Source organism: Pholis gunnellus, assembly GCF_910591455.1.
Source record: "Pholis gunnellus genome assembly, chromosome: 20".
Lineage (NCBI taxonomy): Eukaryota > Metazoa > Chordata > Actinopteri > Perciformes > Pholidae > Pholis > Pholis gunnellus.
Genome location: NC_136547.1, coordinates 12,016,688 through 12,037,057, shown reverse-complemented (window position 1 = coordinate 12,037,057; position 20,370 = coordinate 12,016,688). Strand labels below are relative to the sequence as shown.

At 41.7% G+C, this 20,370-nt stretch overlaps 5 protein-coding genes across 5 annotated transcripts; 3 read left to right on the top strand and 2 right to left on the bottom strand.

Moving 5' to 3' along the window:
* Positions 1 to 92: 92 nt before the first annotated feature.
* mix23 (mitochondrial matrix import factor 23) lies at positions 93 to 2,517 on the bottom strand. The gene is made up of 5 exons (XM_079181816.1): positions 2,452 to 2,517; positions 1,418 to 1,543; positions 1,164 to 1,310; positions 505 to 564; positions 93 to 411 (listed from the first exon to the last, which is right to left on the bottom strand). Exons 1-5 carry the CDS (start codon positions 2,500 to 2,502, stop codon positions 361 to 363), a joined length of 435 nt encoding a protein of 144 aa, XP_079037942.1. The 5' UTR covers positions 2,503 to 2,517; the 3' UTR covers positions 93 to 360.
* Positions 2,518 to 3,011: 494 nt separating this feature from the next.
* On the top strand, positions 3,012 to 6,162 carry fam162a (family with sequence similarity 162 member A). Its single transcript, XM_079181454.1, has 5 exons — positions 3,012 to 3,149; positions 3,961 to 4,062; positions 4,521 to 4,632; positions 5,091 to 5,199; positions 5,397 to 6,162. Exons 1-5 carry the CDS (start codon positions 3,107 to 3,109, stop codon positions 5,511 to 5,513), a joined length of 483 nt encoding a protein of 160 aa, XP_079037580.1. The 5' UTR covers positions 3,012 to 3,106; the 3' UTR covers positions 5,514 to 6,162.
* kpna1 (karyopherin alpha 1 (importin alpha 5)) lies at positions 5,844 to 13,900 on the bottom strand (the record flags this gene model as incomplete). Its single annotated transcript, XM_079181453.1, is given in 16 exon segments — positions 5,844 to 8,487; positions 9,145 to 9,320; positions 9,886 to 10,013; positions 10,258 to 10,383; positions 10,479 to 10,557; positions 10,916 to 11,079; positions 11,249 to 11,348; positions 11,461 to 11,549; positions 11,694 to 11,825; positions 12,095 to 12,189; positions 12,434 to 12,533; positions 12,659 to 12,772; positions 12,960 to 13,093; positions 13,821 to 13,848; positions 13,851 to 13,868; positions 13,871 to 13,900. Coding segments are annotated over 16 exon segments (1,701 nt in total). The 3' UTR covers positions 5,844 to 8,299.
* A 1,434-nt stretch (positions 13,901 to 15,334) lies between these two features.
* Positions 15,335 to 15,929, top strand: nanos2 (nanos homolog 2; the record flags this gene model as incomplete). The annotated part of the gene is made up of 1 exon (XM_079181250.1): positions 15,335 to 15,929. The coding sequence occupies exon 1, from the start codon at positions 15,420 to 15,422 to the stop codon at positions 15,927 to 15,929; it is 510 nt and encodes a 169-aa protein (XP_079037376.1). The 5' UTR covers positions 15,335 to 15,419.
* A 1,096-nt stretch (positions 15,930 to 17,025) lies between these two features.
* Positions 17,026 to 20,208, top strand: LOC306711929 (uncharacterized protein). Its single transcript, XM_079181015.1, has 8 exons — positions 17,026 to 17,182; positions 17,312 to 17,425; positions 17,601 to 17,745; positions 17,843 to 17,956; positions 18,622 to 18,766; positions 18,862 to 19,010; positions 19,109 to 19,248; positions 19,455 to 20,208. The coding sequence occupies exons 2-8, from the start codon at positions 17,326 to 17,328 to the stop codon at positions 19,604 to 19,606; spliced, it is 945 nt and encodes a 314-aa protein (XP_079037141.1). The 5' UTR covers positions 17,026 to 17,182; positions 17,312 to 17,325; the 3' UTR covers positions 19,607 to 20,208.
* Positions 20,209 to 20,370: the final 162 nt, after the last annotated feature.

Here is a 20,370-nt window from a genome sequence, read left to right as displayed (position 1 = left end):
ACGGAGTGGATTAAACTGTACCACTTCATTGCAGGTAGAAAAGTTCCTCAAAAGACTCACGAATTATTTAAATCACAGACAACACGTCGCTTTAAAACATTGTATTGTTATTTAAAAAAAACAAACAACCAAACACTCTTTTTGTACAATGTCTCTCATAAAAGAAGCACACTAATGACTGCTGCACAGCTGTGGTAATGCAATGCAACAGACACAATGGAATACAAGTGTGTTGGAGAAGAGGTCAGGGCGGTCTGGATGGTCTGCAGCCTGCAGTCAGGACTCAGCAGCAGGTCGTAGTTTCAGCTCCAGTCTGGATTCAAACCTCGAGTGAAGCAGCTCCTCTCATCAGACGGAGCTTCACTTCACCTTCGGAGGCGTGTAGTGGATTCTGCACCTTTCACTGAAAACCTAAACACGGCAAATCAGGGATAAGAAACTTATGAAATAGTGACAGAGCATTTAGGTGTGATTATAGGACATTACTGTTAATAGTGAGCCTACCTTCTGACTTCTATCATTGACAACTTCTTCAACATTCAGCTCCGATTGCATGATCTTTAACTGAAAACAAGGAAGGAAAAATGCATTACTCGGTTCATATTTTCAAACATTTATGATAGTTTTTGAAAGATTGTTAATATAACGCTACTTAAAAGGGTCAGTTCAGCACAAAACATCACGCCGACTAGTCCGCCTCCACAGCCTTACATTGTATATTCACGCTCATGTGGCCATGATGTAGTTCATTTATACCCTAAAGATAGATTTTTAATGAAGATTATCTTGCTGAACAAAACCTATAAGTAAACTTGTCATTGCCACAGAGCATATTTTCTGCAGTAGTCCAAAATCCCACTGGCTTTTGGTCAAGGGAACCAAAAGCCAGTGCACTTACTCACTGAATAGTGTTCCCCATGATGAGCAAACTGAATCAAATGTGTGAAATTGGAGGATTGCCCTTTAAGGTAACAATGTCCTGGTTCCTCTGGATATCACAGAGCTTACTTTGGATGTGAACAACTACTTTCTACTGAAGAAATAGTCCTGAAAAATTCTCTCCAAATAAAGATTGCATTTCAGTGAGTCTTCCAGCTCCAGACGGCTCTCATGTCACAGCTTGGTGGTGTTTAAAGCCCTCTAGTGTTAGAAACAGGACCTACCTTGGTCTGCTCCTTTCTGAGCAGTTTGATGAGTGCCAGGTTTTCGCCGTCTTTTGCTCTTTGTTCTCGCAGTTGTCTCATCTCCTCTGAAGTTTGAGCTATACAGGATTTGATAGCTCTGTCTCTGGTCAGATGGGCGTCCATCATCTGTGGAACGCATGAGATTATTACTAGGACCGGTTCAGTACGATATGAAAAAGCCAGGAGGCAACTTTGACACAGGCGCATTCATTTTAGTCACGACTGTCACTCACAGATTCATAGAGTTGTTTGCACATTTGCGTGGCATCCACTTTGCCTGAGAAGGAGACTGTGGGCACCGTGGTGTTCAGCGCATAGACGATGCGGTCATCTATGTTGCGCATCACCTTCAGCATCTCCTGAGAAAGAGACATTCAGCAACTTCACGTCAACTAAAACCAAAGCAATGATATGAACCTCAGTTCTTTTCTTATGTTATGTTACAATACAGTACATTTTTTAACATTCTCTGGTTATCAAAGCATAGAATGATGTCAAACCAAGCATGTCTCCACATATCTGAGAACAGTACACTTGATTACTTTTTGTCAATCAACTCATAGTTTCAACAACACAAGGAATGTTGCAGAGAATCAATACAGAAACAGTGGACTATTCGGCTCTCTGGGAGCACTGCAGAGAAGTTATAATATATCTTAAAGTAGCTAATCTTGTGCACAAATATAGTAGATAGCGGCTTGAACAACTGCGTATAACTGCAACATGTTTCAAGGTGGTGCTCAGCCTGCGTCCAAGTCTTTCTATGGCACATTTGGGCAAAAACAATTATCAAACAAGCACATTAACTTTCCTGCAACAAGTGATTGCCTACTTGTGACAGCTTGTGAGGTAGCAGCATACTGATTCCTGGGTCCTCACAATTTTAGACACCATTATTGTTATGTTTTGGGTTTTTTTTAACGTTATCTTGCAAACTAGGCCAGTTTAGTTGTAATGTATATTTAAGGCAATCTGAAGTGACTGAAGACACTTTATCAACTTCAACAGGGTTAGGTATATCACATGCAGCTGACCGGGTTCATCTGAAGACCCGTGACAGTGATTTTTAAACCATGTGCTGACTGTTTCAGCCCTGCTGATGCAGTCTGTGTCAACAGTAGTGATCAGGTAGGGTCACCCATTCACTGGCTTGACGTTACACAGAAAACAAACCGCACAGCATGTGAACTTTCAAGAGGTTCTGGTTCAGATCGCAGCAAATCAATGACAAGTTAACACAGATCGTTGAATTATTCGTTAAAATTACCTGAAACAGTGAAAAGTCCTCACAGTTTACAGTTCCACTGGACGCAGCCATGGTGGAATGATTGGTCCTTTCTACACACAAGGCTGTTAAAAACAATGCCTGAATAAAAAACCCATCGGTCAAGCTAAATATATTACCACATTGTATTATAATTCCCATGTTCAGTCATAATATTGAAAACTTTATCGCGGTATAAGTCAAAGGGCAATGTCTCTATCAAAATACAAGTACCATCGAAAAAATGGATAAAGAATAGTTACATAATTTGTGATGGAAACCTCTGTTGTTGCGTCAAAGTCTGTTCCCGATCGATTTATAATGCCCCTTACCCCTTACTTGAACCTAAACTGAAGCCAAACAGTCATCTTTGTGATGCCTAAGCATAATTAAACAATAACCCCACTTAAGATATGACTGCAGCTATGTACGGTAGACAATATTCGTGGAGGAAACAGACTTTAACGAAAGATCTGCATCATTTCTGATCAGGCAAACAGCACATGCTCCTATGCTTACGACAGGGGGTCCTGTTGGGCTGTTGTTGAAAACGCTGGTTGACTTTCAACCAACCAACAGCTGACGGGAGTGTTACGACGCAGTTTAATGGCTCGATCGACACGGTGTACCTTTTTATAACTTTAACATATTAAACAATATGAATATCGTCAGATCTCGCCTTTCCATTGGCAACTTTATAGGTTCGTATTGTCAACTTTAATTTGTGTTATTTGATTTTATTTATAACTGCGTGGAAGCCTCTCATACTCGGTATCCGTGTATTTTTAACTTGCATATTAACGCTAGCTTGCAGCTGCAGTTGTATTAATCTTACATACGACTAGCTAGTGATAGTTTAATATATTTTTTTGAATCTTTGAATGTCATGAATACCATAATACGAGTAAATGATTATCACGTGGCCATGCAAGGTGTTGATTGCTGTACCTGCATTTGGGACATTTGTAGTTCGGGTTCAGGTTTCATCCAAATTAAAGCCTCACTTAATACTTCGACCAAGCAAACCCTTTTGTTTTGGCTTTGTTACCCTGACACACCTCCGGCACACTGGCTGTGCCCTTATGATTGTGCCTTTTTATGTTGTGATGCATCTTGTGAGTACTTCTATATTTATGTAAAATGAGTTGTGATATTTTGACACTGATTAGAGCTGAAATGATGAGAACAGAAACATAATCAGCAACTATTTGGTAATCTTTAATCATTTTACAACCAAAAAAGACACAATATTTCGATGTTCCAGCCTCTCAGTTGGGATGATTTGCTGCTTTTCTTTGTCTCACGTGATAGTTAACAGAATCTGTTTGTTTGAGAAAACAAACAACTTCAGGAAGTCACATCAGGAAATTGAGATTGGCATTTCCTCAATTTCCTCACATTTGTTTATTAATCAAGAAAATACTCCTCTAAATTATTAGTTTGATTCAGCCCTAGTTATGATTCCTCCCTAGATCCAATCCACTCACGGTCTTTTTTTTAACATCTCATCAGGTCAGAGGTGCAGACAGGTCACTGACACATGGAGCCTCAGAGGGATGTGCAATAAACCACAAGAGGTCAAAGCAGAGCCTCTGCCTGCAGTTCCAGCACAAGGTAGAGTTGGGCGCACAGATTACTGTCCATGTTGTCTTGTGAGTCATTAATGCTTCAATCAGTCGAGTGTTGCAGTCCTACGAACTCACGCATAAGAGATTGCCAATGCTCTAAACATGGGACCTTTGTTGCATGTCACACCTCTCACCCTGTTTCCAGTCTGCCACTACACTCTTCATCGGTCCAAAGAAGGCAAAACAAATTTATCTTCAACATATGAAAAAGAAAGTTGTATGTCTCAGAACTTTCATACATCACAGGTCACTTGTTGCCATAGCAAGTGTGTGAAAGTTTTCTTTAGTCCCAGCGGAAGGAGGGACACAGGAAGTGGGGTTACAATCGGGGGGTGATGGAGCGACTGCGGCTTGTGAAACTAAACTTCTGTGTATTTTTCCTTCAAGATGTGGATTTGTGGACATAAACTCAGTTCTTTCTAACGTGTGCTTTCTTTCACACAGAGCCTCGTGCCGGGTTCAAGCTCCCGGGCTACAGACCCTCGGATATGGACAGGAAGATGCTGGTCTGGTCGGGACGCTTCAAGACAGCAGACCAGATACCAGAGCTTGTGTCGTAAGCAGCCTTTTCCTGTTTACACCAGACCTCCCAGTACACTCGCATCCGATTGGCTCTTTGCGTGATGTAGTTAAGATAATTCACACGAACAGAGCTAACTAACTGGATCGGCGGTGGTGCTGCTGTAGGTCGCAGATATTCCAAGATGAGTGCGGTTCAAACAAGGCAGGAGGTGTAATTACTGTTGTTCCTGAAATCAGGGTGGAGATCATATCTGATCTGCTGCAATGATAGAAGACCCGACTGTCACGCAGACAAACTGCAGACCTTCCCGCTTCCTTCACTCGCAACGAACCAAAATTGTTGACATGTCCTTGTATTGGAACACGCACGACACTTTTAACAGTGTGCCGAGCTTACAACAGCACACTGTATTTGATTAGGATATTGTTTTCTTAATGCATTCAAGTATCTGGCTACACTGACGTTTGTTTGTGCACCTGCCTGTGGCACAGGTTTGAGACGATTGATGCTGCCAGAAACAAAGTGAGAGTGAAAGCCTGCTACGTGATGATGGCGACCACAATAGGGGCCTGTCTGGTGATGGTGTTCCTGGGCAAACGGGTGAGTGGCAATAGATAACGTGATTGTGATTGCATGCATTGGTTTTCTCCAGTTACAGAAATCATCATTGTTTTGTCTCTGCATTTGGTGCTCACGAATTAACCATTCTGTTCTACACACTGTTGTGTATTTTAGAGCACATACAAATGATGCGGAACATCAGAAGATTTTTCAAATCTCGTCTCATTTTGTCGCAGTCTGTAGGCCGGCACGAGTCCCTGACGACTCAAAACATGGAGAAAAAAGCGAGATGGAGGGAGGAACTACAAAGAGAGAAGGAAGCTGCTCTTGCCCTGTCTGAGAAGGCTCAGTGATGGAAGACGACTAGTGCCTGTACTGTATACTGCTTTACCCCCTAATACTGGGCCAATGGTGTCCCCCCTTCTTGCTGTATGCATCACAGTTTCAGAGCTCTCCACTACCTACCATCCTAAAGAGCAACAAAAAGATACCAGAGCAGTTGATACGTAATAGTTTTGGATATTGACTATCACACAACTATGGATTATGCATTTTGGAAAGCCAAACATACGGTTTTACCTTTTCAGTGAATACATTGAGGTTATAAACTGGCACCTGTTATTTTTGAGTTATAATGAAATGTCATTTACTAAACAGCAAAACAATAATTTTCAGACAAGAAATCAATCGAACAGACGCACCAATAAAGTTGTCTTATCTATCAATGCTTCTAGTAAACTTCCGAGTACTTCAAAAGCTATCCACCATCAACACGTTAGGTATTCCTGTTTTAAAATGACGTGAAGACCGTTCAGCCCTGAAGGGTTTCAATGGTCTTCAGTTTTCTAAGAGAATGTCAACAAGTGGTCATGATCCACCTGCATTATGGTCTGTCGTGTCCTGGTACTGTGTACGATGTTAGTAGGCTGGTTTGTTTATGACCGATGTGACATCTATGTTTGTATATAGTCAACGCCACAATAAAAATCAAATAAAGTATTGCTTCTTGAACATTCCCGTCTGATTTAATGACATGATCTAAGTTTATATAAACTGCAAACGTTAAGCTAAATATCAGTTAGTTACTTCTCACTATTTATAGACAAACATTGAGAAAATCTTCAGATTAATTGAAAATAAACCTTTCACATAGGTAACCACATTTCTTCAGCTGTGTGGCAGTAAAGGAAATACTTCCCAAAATGATTAACCCTGTACACAAAGTACAATGAAACTGATTCACTTACACTGTGGTTCATGAACCAGCTTTTATGCAAATGGCATAACAGGGACAGTTGCACAAACTCAATACAACAAACAGTAATTAACATGAAGAGCTGGTAATCTCTTGCAGAGATTTCAATAAAAGTAAGCAATGTTAAGAGGACTTGGTAAACAAACATTCAGTTCTGCTAACTAAGCTGATCACCAGTATTTTCAAGTTTTTATCTGGATTTTTGTTGAAATTATCTGGAAGGATTCCTGTTAAATAAAGTGTATGGCACCATCAGCAACATGGCAGATGCTAACCCCCAAATAAAATAAAAAGCATTGTTTTTTTTTTAATAAAGACCAGCTTCAGACCCAATAGCTGATATATGTGTTGATGTTTCAGCAGATCAAATTGGAAAATGCTACCTGAATGTGTTGGAAAGACATTTAGACTGCTCATGATCTAACAGCCAATTTTCCAAGAGTCTGACTTTTGTTACAATACAGTTTTTCTAGCTTTGCTGAGGCAGCATGATCTACTGATTGTAATTAGTGTGCTAACAGTCCACAATCTGTGGGAAGGGTAAACAGTGAAGTACATTGTAATCCTTATCATACCAGAAGGGGGTTCGAGGATTCAGACCGCACCTCTTTACGCCTCGCTTCCTGAGGAGGGAGAAGCCGCGTCACCAACCAATTCAATAGTTAATGCAAAAACTATGGTATATTCTTGAGGAGCAGGTATCGGTCCTGAACTAAAGTGCTGTAAATGAAATGAAATTATGGAAAGATAATACAAATTCCCGCTGGTCTGCTGCTGGCCAGATTCCAGGGTTAAATAGTCTGCGTTGTCTCGTCCAAGTCTGTCTAATTGTCTCAGTGCGAGGGAAGACTCCAATTCCCATGGCTCCATGGGGTTATTCACATCACACCAGAGGCAGTCTAAACTCCTCTGTGCAGGTGGAAAGTCCCATTACTAGATAAAGGAATGCATGATATGAGATCCAGGAGGGAATGCAAGCAGCCTTGTGGACAAGCTCCACCCCTCAGCGACAGTCAAGTTCCTAATTTGTCCATCTGTGGTAACTTTTCCAATGGCCGGAGAGAGGAGACGAGGGAATTCAACCTCCCATTTTTTAGTTATTTAAGTGCCTTTAGTAGAGTCCAGTTGAGTCCTTGGGTAGGGACTGTGGCCACGTGGCCCCAGTGTGGGCAGTTCAGTCCAAAGACCACAAACATGTGATCAACGTCTCATGGTCAGTCCAGTGTTTTAGGTTTAGATCATTCTTCTCTCTGTGTGTGTGTGTGTGTGTGTGTGTGTGTGTGTGTGTGTGTGTGTGTGTGTGTGTGTGTGTGGTATGTATGTGTGTGTGTGGGGAAGGGGGGTAAAAATCACGTCCATGTTCGTCTGTCTTGTTAGTCCTAAATGCTTCCATCAGACAAGCAGCGCAGTCCTACAAACTCCCACTTGATCAGAGATAGGGTTGGCCAATCCTACGGGAACACCGGGAAGTGCTTTTCATTTGGGATGAGCTGAGGAAATCCAAAAAAGTACGACGGAGTGGTGTTACAGGGACAACCTGCGAGTAGGAGACCCCAGGGGGCCTGAGCGGCTAGCTGGGGGTTCAGACGCAGAGGTGAGCTCAGCGCAAGACAGAATGAGTGAAACCGTCACAAACTGGCCGACAAGACTGCAGAACGTGACCCACGTTTGACGCTACGCGCGCACACACATATGTGCTCCTGTAATGTTACATTTTTCATAATCATGATAATGATTAAATCAATCTCTCTGACGATGAGGAGGAGGGGAGCCGTGGGTTGTCGTAACCCTTGATCGTGGCAGTGGGCAGAGAGTGAGAGAAATGAGCAGAGGTGAGGATGAAGGTGGAGCACATGGGGGGGCGGGGAGGGGGGAGATTTAGCATTATAGCTGGAAGCCATCCATCGGGGCCTCGCACTGCTGGAAGAGGAACTGCTGCTGCTGCAGGTCGACGGCTGGAGCCAGAGACGGGTCCTCGTCTTCGGTGTTGAAGTAGCGCTCGATCAGGTCGAAGGCTTTCTGGTAGATTTCCTGGTTCTCGTGTCCCTGCAGGAACTCCAACTTGTCCAGACCTGGGAAGAAGGGAGGCGGTGCTCGATTAATTAAACAGCCAGAAATTTAAATAATTTATTCACAGTTCATTGATCAGGTTTAATTGTCTAACAGCTGCTTCCAGTGCATGAAATGTGAGGATCTCTGGTTTAATATCGCAACAAATTGAACATCAGTGGATTTTGAACAATTTATGTCTAAAACTACGGTTTGATTAATGGCAGATAATTAATGATGAAGTTAGTTGTTAATTGAAGCTGTGTAAAATATGCAATGAATTCAGGGCAAAGCTTGACTTCATACGGCTTCAAAGACTTCAGAAATGTTTACACAACAAGGTCCATCATCGTGTACATTTCTGCTAGATTTCCACCTAAAAATATTTCCAATTTGTTATTTCCAGCGTTTCCCCTACCATTATAATATTTTCTAATTACAACAATGTCATAAAGTTGCAAAACCATGCGTTTATGTGACCTACATTCTAGATGTGGTGCATAAAACTTAACTCTGGGCTCATAAAACTAACTACCTAACCCTCGTGTTCTGATCTGTCCACTAACTGACACATTTACTTGAATTAGTCTCAACTGACACAGCAGAATTGCTTAAATGTAACCAGCATGAATGCAATCATTTTAAATTGTGTGTGTGTGTGTGTGTCAGTGTACACTAACCATAGGCCTCTTCAATTAGTGCACAGTAAGGGTTGATGCCTCCTCCCCTCTTGGCCTCCAGTTCTCCCAGTCGCAGGATGTTCTCAAGGCCATTTAGAGCCACCTGAACGATTTTGGAGTCCATCAGTGTGAGCAGGTCACACAGAGGTTTTATACAGCCTAGCTCCACAAGGTGCCTGCAGGGGGGGGGGGGATACAAACACAGATACAGAGTCGAACATGCGTTACTCATTTAAAGCAAATAACTGTCTTTGGCTCAACAATGGACACAATGCATGATCAGTAAAGCACACACACACTATCAAAAGATGAAGGTTCACCACAGTCTCCCTACTGCCTTAGATGATGATTACTTCTGTATTTGAAAGTATTCCTTTTGTCTACATCATATTTTCTCACAACATTTTGCAAAACATTCTGTACTGTGTGTCATTTTTGCATTTTCTCTACTTTTATTCATTTCTTTTCAGTTGTAAAATACAAACTTTAGAGCTTTAAAGCCACCATGATTATGTAATACACGCCCTAAATAAGAAGAAACAGACTACTACATACTTTTATGAGCATTACATCTGATTGGAAGAGTCAAATGCTAATACTGTATTATTTCTGACAGTGTGAGTTAGTCACTCGCTCTTAAACCAGCATCCATTCGAAAGCAATAAGCCACAGTTGAACTATAGATATAGTGGAGTACACACTGGCTGTATACTGTATGTTAAACTGCATCAGTGGTCTTACCTTATTTGCTCTGCAGAGCCCCCCGAGGTGGCATTGGTAATTGCCCAGGCCGCCTCCTTCCTTGTGCGAAACTCTGCTACCTGCAGGATAGTGATGAGAGGAGGCAACAGGCCGGCGTCTATCACCATCTAATAAGAGGAGGAAAGACTTCATTAGAAGAGGAAATGCTCATGCCAACTTTTTAACCTTAACTTATTCAGACACACACTCGCGCGCGCACACACACACGCACACGCGCGCACACACACGCACACGCGCGCACACACACACACACGCGCGCGCGCACACGCACACACACACACACACACACACACACACACACACACACACACACACACACACACACACACACACACACACACACACACACACCTGTATTTGTGCTCGGTTCCCTGCGGTGATGTTGGAGATCGTCCAGCAGGCTTCCTTCTTGATGGACTCCTTGGGGCTACTCAGGAGGTGAAGTAGGGACTGCAGCACTGAACAGTTCAAAATCACCTAGGCATCCACACAAAATAAATAATAAATATTCATCTATAAGTATCCAATTACCTTCTAGCATAACTTCATGTGTGTGTACATGGTGCTGTTACCTGTGTCTGCAGATCATCTCCAGTGACTATGTTCCCAACAGCTCGCAGTGCAGGAGATACAACCTTATAATCTGAGTGCCTGGAACAAAGCACATTTGTGAAGTATGATCAGATGTGTTCTCCCCATGTGTTAGAACGGTAGCAACTAATGTTCAACCTCACTTTCTGCTGTAGCGACTTTACAGTGGCTTTATGCTTCTTTTTCTATTGGAATTACTACATATTGTTGTTGTCTCGTCTGACTCTGGTAACTCATTAGTCAGACTCATATACTGTCTGGCCACATTCACAACACACCCACATCTGGATTGCCATCGTCACACCTTATGTTTTGGTGACTGTCTAAAATTCCAAACATTGCTCCTCTCCAACAATTCATATCTGAGTTGTGTAATCTTTTATAATCGTAGGTATACAGTATGCGCTTAAAGCCTTACATCAGTAACTCCACCAGCCTGCGACAGACTCCTGAGTCAATAACAGCCTGGATTTTGTCATTGGGGCCATCAGACAGGTAGGAGAGTGCCCAGCATGCATCAGCCAGGATGTCTGTGTCATTGACGAACAGCAGCCAGGACAGCACACTGAGACACGGGGACACCTGAGGGGAGGGGGGGGGGAACAGAGAACATGCTGGTATTAAGTTTAATACGAATGACTGTTTCACAGATAGACATAAGCAACTCCATACAGCTTGTGACCTTGAAAAGTGAGATACGATGTGAGCGGTGTGCTGTTGCCATAGCAACATATTTATCTTGGCAAATTACCTTAGTAAAGTCCGGAGGTGGGTTCTTTCCTCTGCACAGGTTTGAGAGCGCCCACACTGCGTTCCTCATCATGGTTAGACGATTCTGTTTGGCCAATAATCTGCCAAAAGGAGCGTGTCTTATTGAGGATACGGGATCAAAGTTACTCTGCATCTTCTAGAGTAATAACAAGATTTAGGAGGAAGACAACGTGACATTGAGTTGTTACTTACTGTACCAGGGAAGGCAGAATGTTGCAGTCTATGACAAAGTCTCTGCATTCTGTGCTGTCTCCTGCTATGTTTCCCAAGGCCCACACTGCCTGAGGGGCAAAGTCGATAAACACAATTAAAATGTATCGTATTCAATGGCAGGGTTATCTTTTATCCGGTTAAATGAATATATGTTGTTATAAACATCAGTAAGACAAAATAAAAAAACACCGGTACGTCTCAATTCTCCATACCTGTTCCTGTACGTCTTCGAAATCCGAAGTGAGCATCTCTATGAAAATGGGCACAGCTCCTGCCTGGATTACCACCCGGGTCTGATGGGAGGTACCTGATGCAATGTTGGTCAACACCCATGCAGCTTCAAACTGAAACAACAAAATCAAAATATATAATGTTTATTACACATTGATCACTCAGTGGGCTGCACTGTCGCCTCACAGCAAGAGAGGCCCTTCTTGTGTGGCGTTTACATGTTCTCCCCGTGTCAGCGTGGGTTCCCTCCGTGTTCTTCGGCTTCCTCCCACAGTCAAAAGACATGCAGCTTAGGTTAATTGATGACTCTAAATTGCCCGTGGGTGTGAATGTGAGCGTGAATGAAAAAAAAAAAAAAGTATCTTTACTCAGTGAAATGTACCTGCAATGTGCAGTTTTCTCTCCTTTTCAGGAACTCAACAAAGCGCTCCACAACCCCTGGAGTGGCAATGACTTCATCAATGGGTGGGTTGGGTTCTAAGTGAGACATAGAGTAGATGTGGACAATATGACAAACATGAATATAGCGATTATTTTCTTAACATTATCTGTATATCAATAGATTAACAAAATTACTCAAGTATTCAAAATTACATGATAAAATGTTCTTTTTATAGTCAACTTCAATTTATTCATTTTGCTGAAGAAAACTGCCTGTGAAACCGATTTCTCTCGTAACAATCAAGTATCTATGAGGAATTATGGCAATCTACACGCTTACCTTTAGAAAGGAGCTTCCTAAAGCGCTGGGTGCCTATTAGCTGCTGCTCAGGAGTACTGGAGAAGATCATTTGAGTCATGTCTTCAGAGATCACCCCACCCTGTACAGCACGGAGATGGAAATTTGACCAACACAGAAGAAATGCTGTCATATGACTTCATACGTGCTGTGCATGATGGCACCTCATGTAGATTGACAGCAGATTATTTTAGATTCTCGTCTTACCGTGAGTGGGTCCATGTTGTTAGCCTGGGACTCCAGGTAGCCACTATCAGCCATCCCATCGTCCTCTGGGAGGCCATCTTCCTCCACTGTGGCAACATTCCTCCTCTTAAAGAGCTACAGTAGAATAAAATTGATATAACTTATTTTGGTATTTTTAAGCATATTGCCTCTTCATTGTTATATTGTGAGGAAGACAGCATGGATTCCAGTTTCCTCCCGGACATTAACAATACTGGCAATAACGCATAATAAAACTCATCCTCTGCTGAGGTCTAAATTACTTCCTCCACACTTTGCTCACCTGTTCATCCTTCTTCTGTTTGCGAAGCTGTAGGCCTTCCTCCTCCCTCCTTCTTCTCATTTCATCTGTGTTAAGGGACTTGTTCTTGTAGCTTTTAAGTCGTGCATTGTCCTTACCCTGACTCATTGTGAAGCCTAGAGAGATACAGAAATAAATGTTATATAGACAGACTTATATAATAAGGTTTGGAGAAAACCTTTTAACTTCCCAATCTGGAACTGAATCTCGACAGATGACAAAATCCTATTGCACACCAACAATTGTATAACACTGCATGTATGTCTGTATATTTCTTTAGTCAAAGTATATTAGAATCAGCTGTAAGTAGGGCAATTAAGGATTACCAAAACAATGACTAACTCAAGTAAAACTGCCATATGTAAACGGTAACTGTAGTTTACATGGCTAAATAGGGCAACAGCTCCTCAGCACACAGGTCAACACATTGGGGCATCTAAGGATACTAGCTAGCTAGCTGTTAGCTTTATGTGACTTGACACGGCGTGATTAATAAACAACCAAACATATCATTATCTAATGCTCTGATGTGATGCTTCCCCTTATCGATCCACAAATCAGCAAAACACAAAACAATATTAACTTAACGAAGAATAGGTACACGGGAGGGCTACACTTTGTCAGCTAGCGTTAGCTAATGTCATAGCCGTTGTTAGCACAATCGAGTACCGAAAGCTAACGCTAGCTGGTTGACAGTTAGCTGGCGTTAGCTTTGAAATGTAACGCTCACGCGACAGCCCTATCTTTTTCAAATGTTGCCGACATTAAGAATCAAATTCGCTCCTCATTACAAAGCATTATCACACATATACTAATAAATACAAGTAAGTATATTTAAATGACCTGTCAAAATGGGCTCAGTAATCCCTTGTTATTCGCTAGGCCACCGTTCGTACAGCCGTCGCCGGTATGATAGTGCGCATGCGTGATATCAAACACCGCCCCCCCCCCCCTAACAATTCCCCCGCACTTATTTACCCTCCGCCCCACCCACGCGACGCTTCTGCTTTGTAAAAGGCTAGAAAACCAGCTTCTTCCTTTCAAAATGCTGTAGTGTTGTTTTAAATGTGTAATACACATAACAGACACAATGCATATTTGACTGTAAAGCAACACTGCACTGGGTTCAGACTTTATTTCAACGAACAACCGCAGTGGAAACAGGCCTATACGCACAGCACGCAGCAACATAAACGACCTGTGCAGGGATTAAACGAAGCTGAAGATACGCATTAAAAACGGACAACTTCAAGGAGTACAGATGCTTCCGTCGGCCCCTCAGTTGTACGAAAGAGCAGGCTAAGTGCAGTGCAGGTGTTGTCAAAGTTGCATGAACCTTTAAAAATGATACAGTTTGTAAGTGCGCCAGACACGCCGCCGGCGCCAGCGCTCATCAGGTGGAGGCGTGGCTCGTCTGTGTCGCTCAAGACAATAACAACACACATCATGTGGCAGACGCAGACATGAACACAACCAGCAGCAACACACATTATAGGAGAGATGCACACATGAACACAACCAGCAGCGGTGATAAACACACACAACAAGCATCATAATCAGTGCAGGCTAATCTTGAAATAAATGTACAAACATATTCACTACGACACATTAAATATATATGATAAGAATAACGTAAAACCCATAGGTAGAACAGGAAGAAATGTAAGAAAGATAATGTAACAACAATATTATTAATGATAATTATCATATCTTCCCCACTTGTTCCCGGTGAAGGGATATAGGTTATGAGGTGATGATAAAAGAGCAAAGCAACAACAAAGGAATATAAGCACACAAAATCATCAGATAAATAGCAGGCAACTAATTTCCATTGAAATGTCCTATATACATAAAAGCTATACAGTTTATTTGTTGTATTTAGCATGTTCATCATGTTCATTATTATCATTAGTAATAGTATTGTTGTTATTGTTATTATTATCAGTTGCATTTCTGCACACTTTAAGTTAGGTCTATACACTTGAATTCACATACAATATATTTTATTTGACGATGTGTGTGTGTGTGAGTGTGTGTGCGCGCGCATGTGTGGAGGATAAAATCTGATGTTTGCAGGTCACTACTGCTGACAATCAGGGTCAAATTATCCATTAACTCTGTCTGACCCTTTAGCACTTCAGCACAACAGGTGCACTAGCTACACAATTTGGAAAACCGTTTGACCTTTAACTCTTTTTTTCTGATAACTTTCCATCATAAGGCGTCATGACAAGCATACAACCTAAATGTACAGGTTTATGAGATGAAAGAAAACCCTCGAAACTGCACAACAGTTGTTGTTTTTTTCTTCTTCTCCAGACACCTGTCATCAATCTGTCTAGACTATTGCATCCAAACATTGTTGCACTTTAAAGCCCCTCACGTCTACAAATATGAGACTCTCCAACACACGCACAAACTCTGCGATTATTTCTTCAAAAGATGACAACAATGCAAAGACAGGTCGTGGTCCAGAGCTCGCGCCTCACTGCCGGGGACTGCTTCGACATGTGGCATGACTACATGAACCTGGGCAGACTGCTGGAGAGGCTGTGCGACAATCGCAAGGTGGGGGGCCACGGAGACCCCGGGGACCGAAAGGAAGAAGCAGAAGAACCGGCACCTTGGAGCCACATCCAAACCTCTCGGCGGGAGAGCAGCAGAAACTCAATAGAGACATGGTCGGTCAGCAGCCTCTCCGGCCTCTCGGACACCAGCTGCAACGGGACTTCCTCGGGCTACTGTCGCTTCTGCAAGCATAACGGGGAGTCTCCGAGGGTGTACCGGTCTCACAGGCTGAAGTCGGACGACGGGAAAGTCATGTGCCCCATCCTCTGGAACTACACCTGTCCCATCTGTGAAGCCACCGGGGACCACGCTCACACACGCCGGTACTGTCCGCAGGCATGGCGGGGAGAGGCTCCGAGGACGCTGCCGGGGTCCAGGTTCTAGGACACTGAAAACATGTTTTGGCCATGCGTTCATGTTTGCATAGACTGTTGTGGGTTCCCAAAGTAGTTTGAAGTGAAATGTTTAATGTTTGACGTTGTTTTTTTGTTTTGTTGCATTGATATGCGTCATTCTGCTGCAGACCGTCTGCTCTGCCCTGTCAACACCAACCTTTTCCAATGTTAAAATGTTATCAAACAGTGAAAAACTCAAGTGACAATAACCGACATGTTGTGTACAATATCAAGAATAAAAATGGGAAAAGTTAGTAGTGCTCTCTTGTTGTAAACGTGTTTGCTTTGAGGGTCAACACAGGAAACTGGTTCTTCAGCTTGACAGGTCGTTGAAATATATGAGAAAGAAACTAACTACTAGAACATTCAAATCTAAATGTGCAAATACTAATAGACTAAATTAAATTAGTGAAGTAAATGTAAGTAATTCAGGTAAGATGTAATTCAGTTAGATAACTTTTCTAACAGCAAAATCAAGTCATCATTTCATAACTCACTGATTCATAATCATGAAAGAACAAACTCTGGTCCGACCTGCTGCTTTGATGAGGTGATAAATCGCTGTTACTAAACAGGTGAACGATGACCCCTTGGAGAGAGAGTTAAATCATAGATCTTATATTCTTTGATTATTATATCTAATGCTTTAAGATGAATTTAAATGTTGTGGGTGATTAAAGAGTATAGCTTTTTTGACCTTTTATATTTACTGTTGGTTTAGTTTTAACATTGTAGAATATTCTACTGAATGAGGTCGTCGTGGGGTTTTGTTTGTCAACAAGTTATTTCCCTCTGAGAAATACTCAAGTAAAGTACAAGTACTTCATAATGTAACTTAAATACACACTTGAGGATAATTAATACTTTCCCTATATACAAAAAGTATACAATTTCATTATAAGAGGTAAATTCCATCATACAGTCTCTTCATAAAAGAGCACCTGGGTGAAATCGACCTGTTACCAAACATGACTCCTGGCACAAAGTTCAGTTATGAAACAGAATCATTTAACAGGCCGCAGGTTTTTTTTTATCATCTCTTTGATTCATCATTTGAAAACAAAGGACACAAGGAGAAGGTCCGCTAACACTGACTACATAAGTGTCAAACAGGTACACGTGCACACAGGTTATGAAACCCTGGCTGTTGCACAACCAGCTCCTTTTCACGCTAACATAAGCCACTCCCTGACAGCAGTCTCCGTGTTCCACCTGGTTTCCCCCGAGACGGCACAATAAACGGTAAGTCAAAAGCTTCTTCATTCAGCTGATTTTAAGAATGAATTATCAACACATTGTTCAAAGCTGCTGAACAACCTTGTTATCTTTTACTTTATACTGTGTTTTAATTCATGACACTGGTGTTTTTAGATCACTTTCCCACAATGTCAGAACACAACATTAGCCGGCTGATTGCCATAGTGCTGGCATTGCTCTTCTTCATCATCACTATGGTGTTCAGTGCTCTGGCAGCGGCGGGAACATGTACGTTTTAATGCTCTACTCATATGCATTATTTTGTGATTTGATAGTTAGTAATTTAATGTAAAACTGAAGAAATAATGTTGCATCCTTTGACCTTTCAAGCGTGTCAAAATAACTTTTATAATAGCCTTGTATCTATTATATATATGTATCTTTTTTCATTTGTGTCCCACAGATCCATTTTTGTCGAGTACCGCTAACATTTCGAATGAGTTTGTAACCCAGATAACACCAGCAGGATGGACCTTTGCCATCTGGTCGATCATTTACATCTTTCTGGCTTTGGTGTTGGTGTACGTCCTCGCCGGCATCTTTAGAAAGTAAGAATTAACCTAAATGTATTTTCTCCCCGGTTATCTTTGTGTCCTATGTGGTATGACGCAAACATTTACCACTCTGTCATTTGTCCTTCTTTAGGAATGCATACGGTTACGTCTACTGCAGCCCGGCTGTTTTGCCACATGGATTTTTTGTGGTTTGGTGCTTGAATCTTGCCCTCAACACTGCATGGTTGTTCCTGTGGGACAGAAAGTAAGATGGGACCTTTTCTTTATTCACTTCGACTGAAATCAGTTTGTAATCTATTTCATAGTCTTTGACTTTATTTGAAGCACATTCTTTACTGGAAAATGTGAATTGCCGTTCAGGCTCAAGGGCATGTTCGAGCCTTATGCTGTCATAATCTGGAGAAGAGGAAAGATCAGTTTTAAAGTGCCCATGTGCTCATGAGCTTTTGTCTGTGCTCATGAGCTTTTGTCTGTGCTCATGCATGCCTTTGTATGTTCGTCATCAAGCTGCCAGGGCCTGCAGTTAAAAATGAGCCTGTGTGGCTAAATCTGGCACGTGAACATGATGAACTCCCCATTGTCCCTTCTTAAATAAAACAGACAGAACATAAACATCCCAGCGTGCAAGAAAACAGCTTTGGCTGAGACATCGAAGCGTCTTACAGGGATTTTGAGTCTCTATAGTCAACCTGACCTGCATGTCTTTCAATGTAGGAGGAAATATAGGTCATCACCCACAATTGACGAGATCAACAAAGCATGAATGTATAGAGGACAAGTTGAGAGACAAAGTGTAACAGTGTTTTATGCCCCAAAGATTATGAGGCCCTAAGAGACAAATTTGTGATGTGCGCAGACATAATCACTGCGATAAAATAAATAGATTATCTTTTTTTTTAATCCCTAAAGGTCGATGCCTGCTGCGCTGCCTTTCCTCATCCTCATCACCTTGACTAACTACACCATGATATTCTTCTCCTGCTATGGGCTCCACAACTATGGAGCCTGGCTCAGCAAGAACCACAAAGTAGACCTGTGGCTTCATCGCGTGTTGGTCAGTACTGCAAGCCTATGTTTACCTGTTTACCTGCGGCAACATCGTCTGTGTCAACTCTGCAGCTATGTCTTTTTCTGTTGTCTCTACTACAGGTTCAGAATGGTATTGCCATATATGCGACATGGACAACCATTGCAACCCTCGTCAACCTGGCCATCGTGCTGACTTATGATTCAAACATGTCCCAGACGGACGCCACCACCGTCTCGCTCTCGGTTTTGACTGTAGTGCTGGTTGTGTGGTACGTGCAAAGCAGAAAACGTAGCATTATTTTTCATAAGTTCATATAAAAAAAAAAAAGACTGCATGTCTGGAGCAAATGTGTTGTATTTCTCGCAGGTTTTACCTGGAAAACTTTGTCCTCGACCAACATGTGAGGTACATTGTGACCTTTTACCCCTTTGTGATCTGGGCGGTGACGGGGGTGTTCACGAAGAACAACGATGCTGCAAATCCCAGTCGCAATAACGTCTTCACTAGTGAGTAACTTTTAAAAACATCTTCGTCAATCTCAATTACATCCCCTGTATGTTTTATGTATTTATACATTCACTATTCCACAAATATTGCATAACCTGTGATTGATTTTTTTTTAAAACATACATAAAGGAATCAAACCTGACTGCAGGGGACAGACAGTATGCACACTAATACTTCCCTTTGATATTTTCTTTCCACTATACAGCTGTACTCTTGGCCGCAGCCTGTACCATGTGTGCTGCACGGGCAGTTTTGGTCACCTGGAAGCACATCAAAAAGCCATTTTACGAAGAACTCAGCCCAGACAGCATGTCTCCGATGGCGATCGCTGAGAGGCAGAAAAAGATATTTATGTAAGCATGTGTGATGGATACTTTTATGATAAACCTTTCTGTATCCACGCAGTAGTGATTCTGAATGAGATGTACATATTTCTAAATTATTTTTATATTATGAAATGTATGACTGTTTTGCCTGTGAGACACTTAAAATAAGCTTTTCTAAAATAAGTACATTTAATGATGATGAGTCGTCTCATGTACTCAGCTTTAAATACATTGTTTACTCAAACTGCACTCTGACTTGTAATGCCATGCTAAATTCATTTCAGCTGTAATTTTTATACAAATGAGTTGTTCTTGTAAATGCGCTTCGACTTGTATTTTGTACACTCTTAAAAATAAATGTTACTTTCCTTAAATTGTATGCTTTTGTGGAATCATTTGCGTAAAATAATAGATAACAAATACTGCAACTGTTTAAATCAATTGTGCAATAATGTCCCTGGTCGGTCACTTAAGATGCACTAGGCCAATTACAACATGAAAAAAACCTAATTAAGAAAGGATCATTTAATGATAATTTATAACCGCTGCGTGTGTAACTGTTTTATCTTTCTATGTAATTGTACTGTACATGCCTGACTAAGAAGTAAAGGTTTTTATGTTCTACACATCCTACTTCTTCTTCTCTGTTTTGCACATTTGAATCATTACATTTGTCTCCTCATTCAATTTTACTTGCCAGACTAAATAATCAAAGTCTTCATTGAACTCCTCTAAAACACGAGCTTGTTCTCATATAAGTGTAACTATTAAACTGAATGGCTTTCTGCTGAAGTA

Excerpts from the sequence above, each read along its gene's own strand:
- mix23 (XM_079181816.1), bottom strand. The coding sequence starts at position 2,502 with ATGGCTGCGTCCAGTGGAACTGTAAACTGTGAGGACTTTTCACTGTTT. Across the intron at positions 1,311-1,417 it reads GCAAACAACTCTATGAATCT|ATGATGGACGCCCATCTGAC; the intron begins GTGAGTGACAGT and ends TGCGTTCCACAG. Across the intron at positions 412-504 it reads TCAATGATAGAAGTCAGAAG|GTTTTCAGTGAAAGGTGCAG; the intron begins GTAGGCTCACTA and ends TGCCGTGTTTAG.
- fam162a (XM_079181454.1), top strand. The coding sequence starts at position 3,107 with ATGAATATCGTCAGATCTCGCCTTTCCATTGGCAACTTTATAG. Across the intron at positions 4,633-5,090 it reads CAGATACCAGAGCTTGTGTC|GTTTGAGACGATTGATGCTG; the intron begins GTAAGCAGCCTT and ends CCTGTGGCACAG. Across the intron at positions 5,200-5,396 it reads TGGTGTTCCTGGGCAAACGG|TCTGTAGGCCGGCACGAGTC; the intron begins GTGAGTGGCAAT and ends ATTTTGTCGCAG.
- LOC306711929 (XM_079181015.1), top strand. The coding sequence starts at position 17,326 with ATGTCAGAACACAACATTAGCCGGCTGATTGCCATAGTGCTGGCATTG. Across the intron at positions 17,426-17,600 it reads TCTGGCAGCGGCGGGAACAT|ATCCATTTTTGTCGAGTACC; the intron begins GTACGTTTTAAT and ends TGTGTCCCACAG. Across the intron at positions 17,957-18,621 it reads TTGTTCCTGTGGGACAGAAA|GTCGATGCCTGCTGCGCTGC; the intron begins GTAAGATGGGAC and ends TAATCCCTAAAG.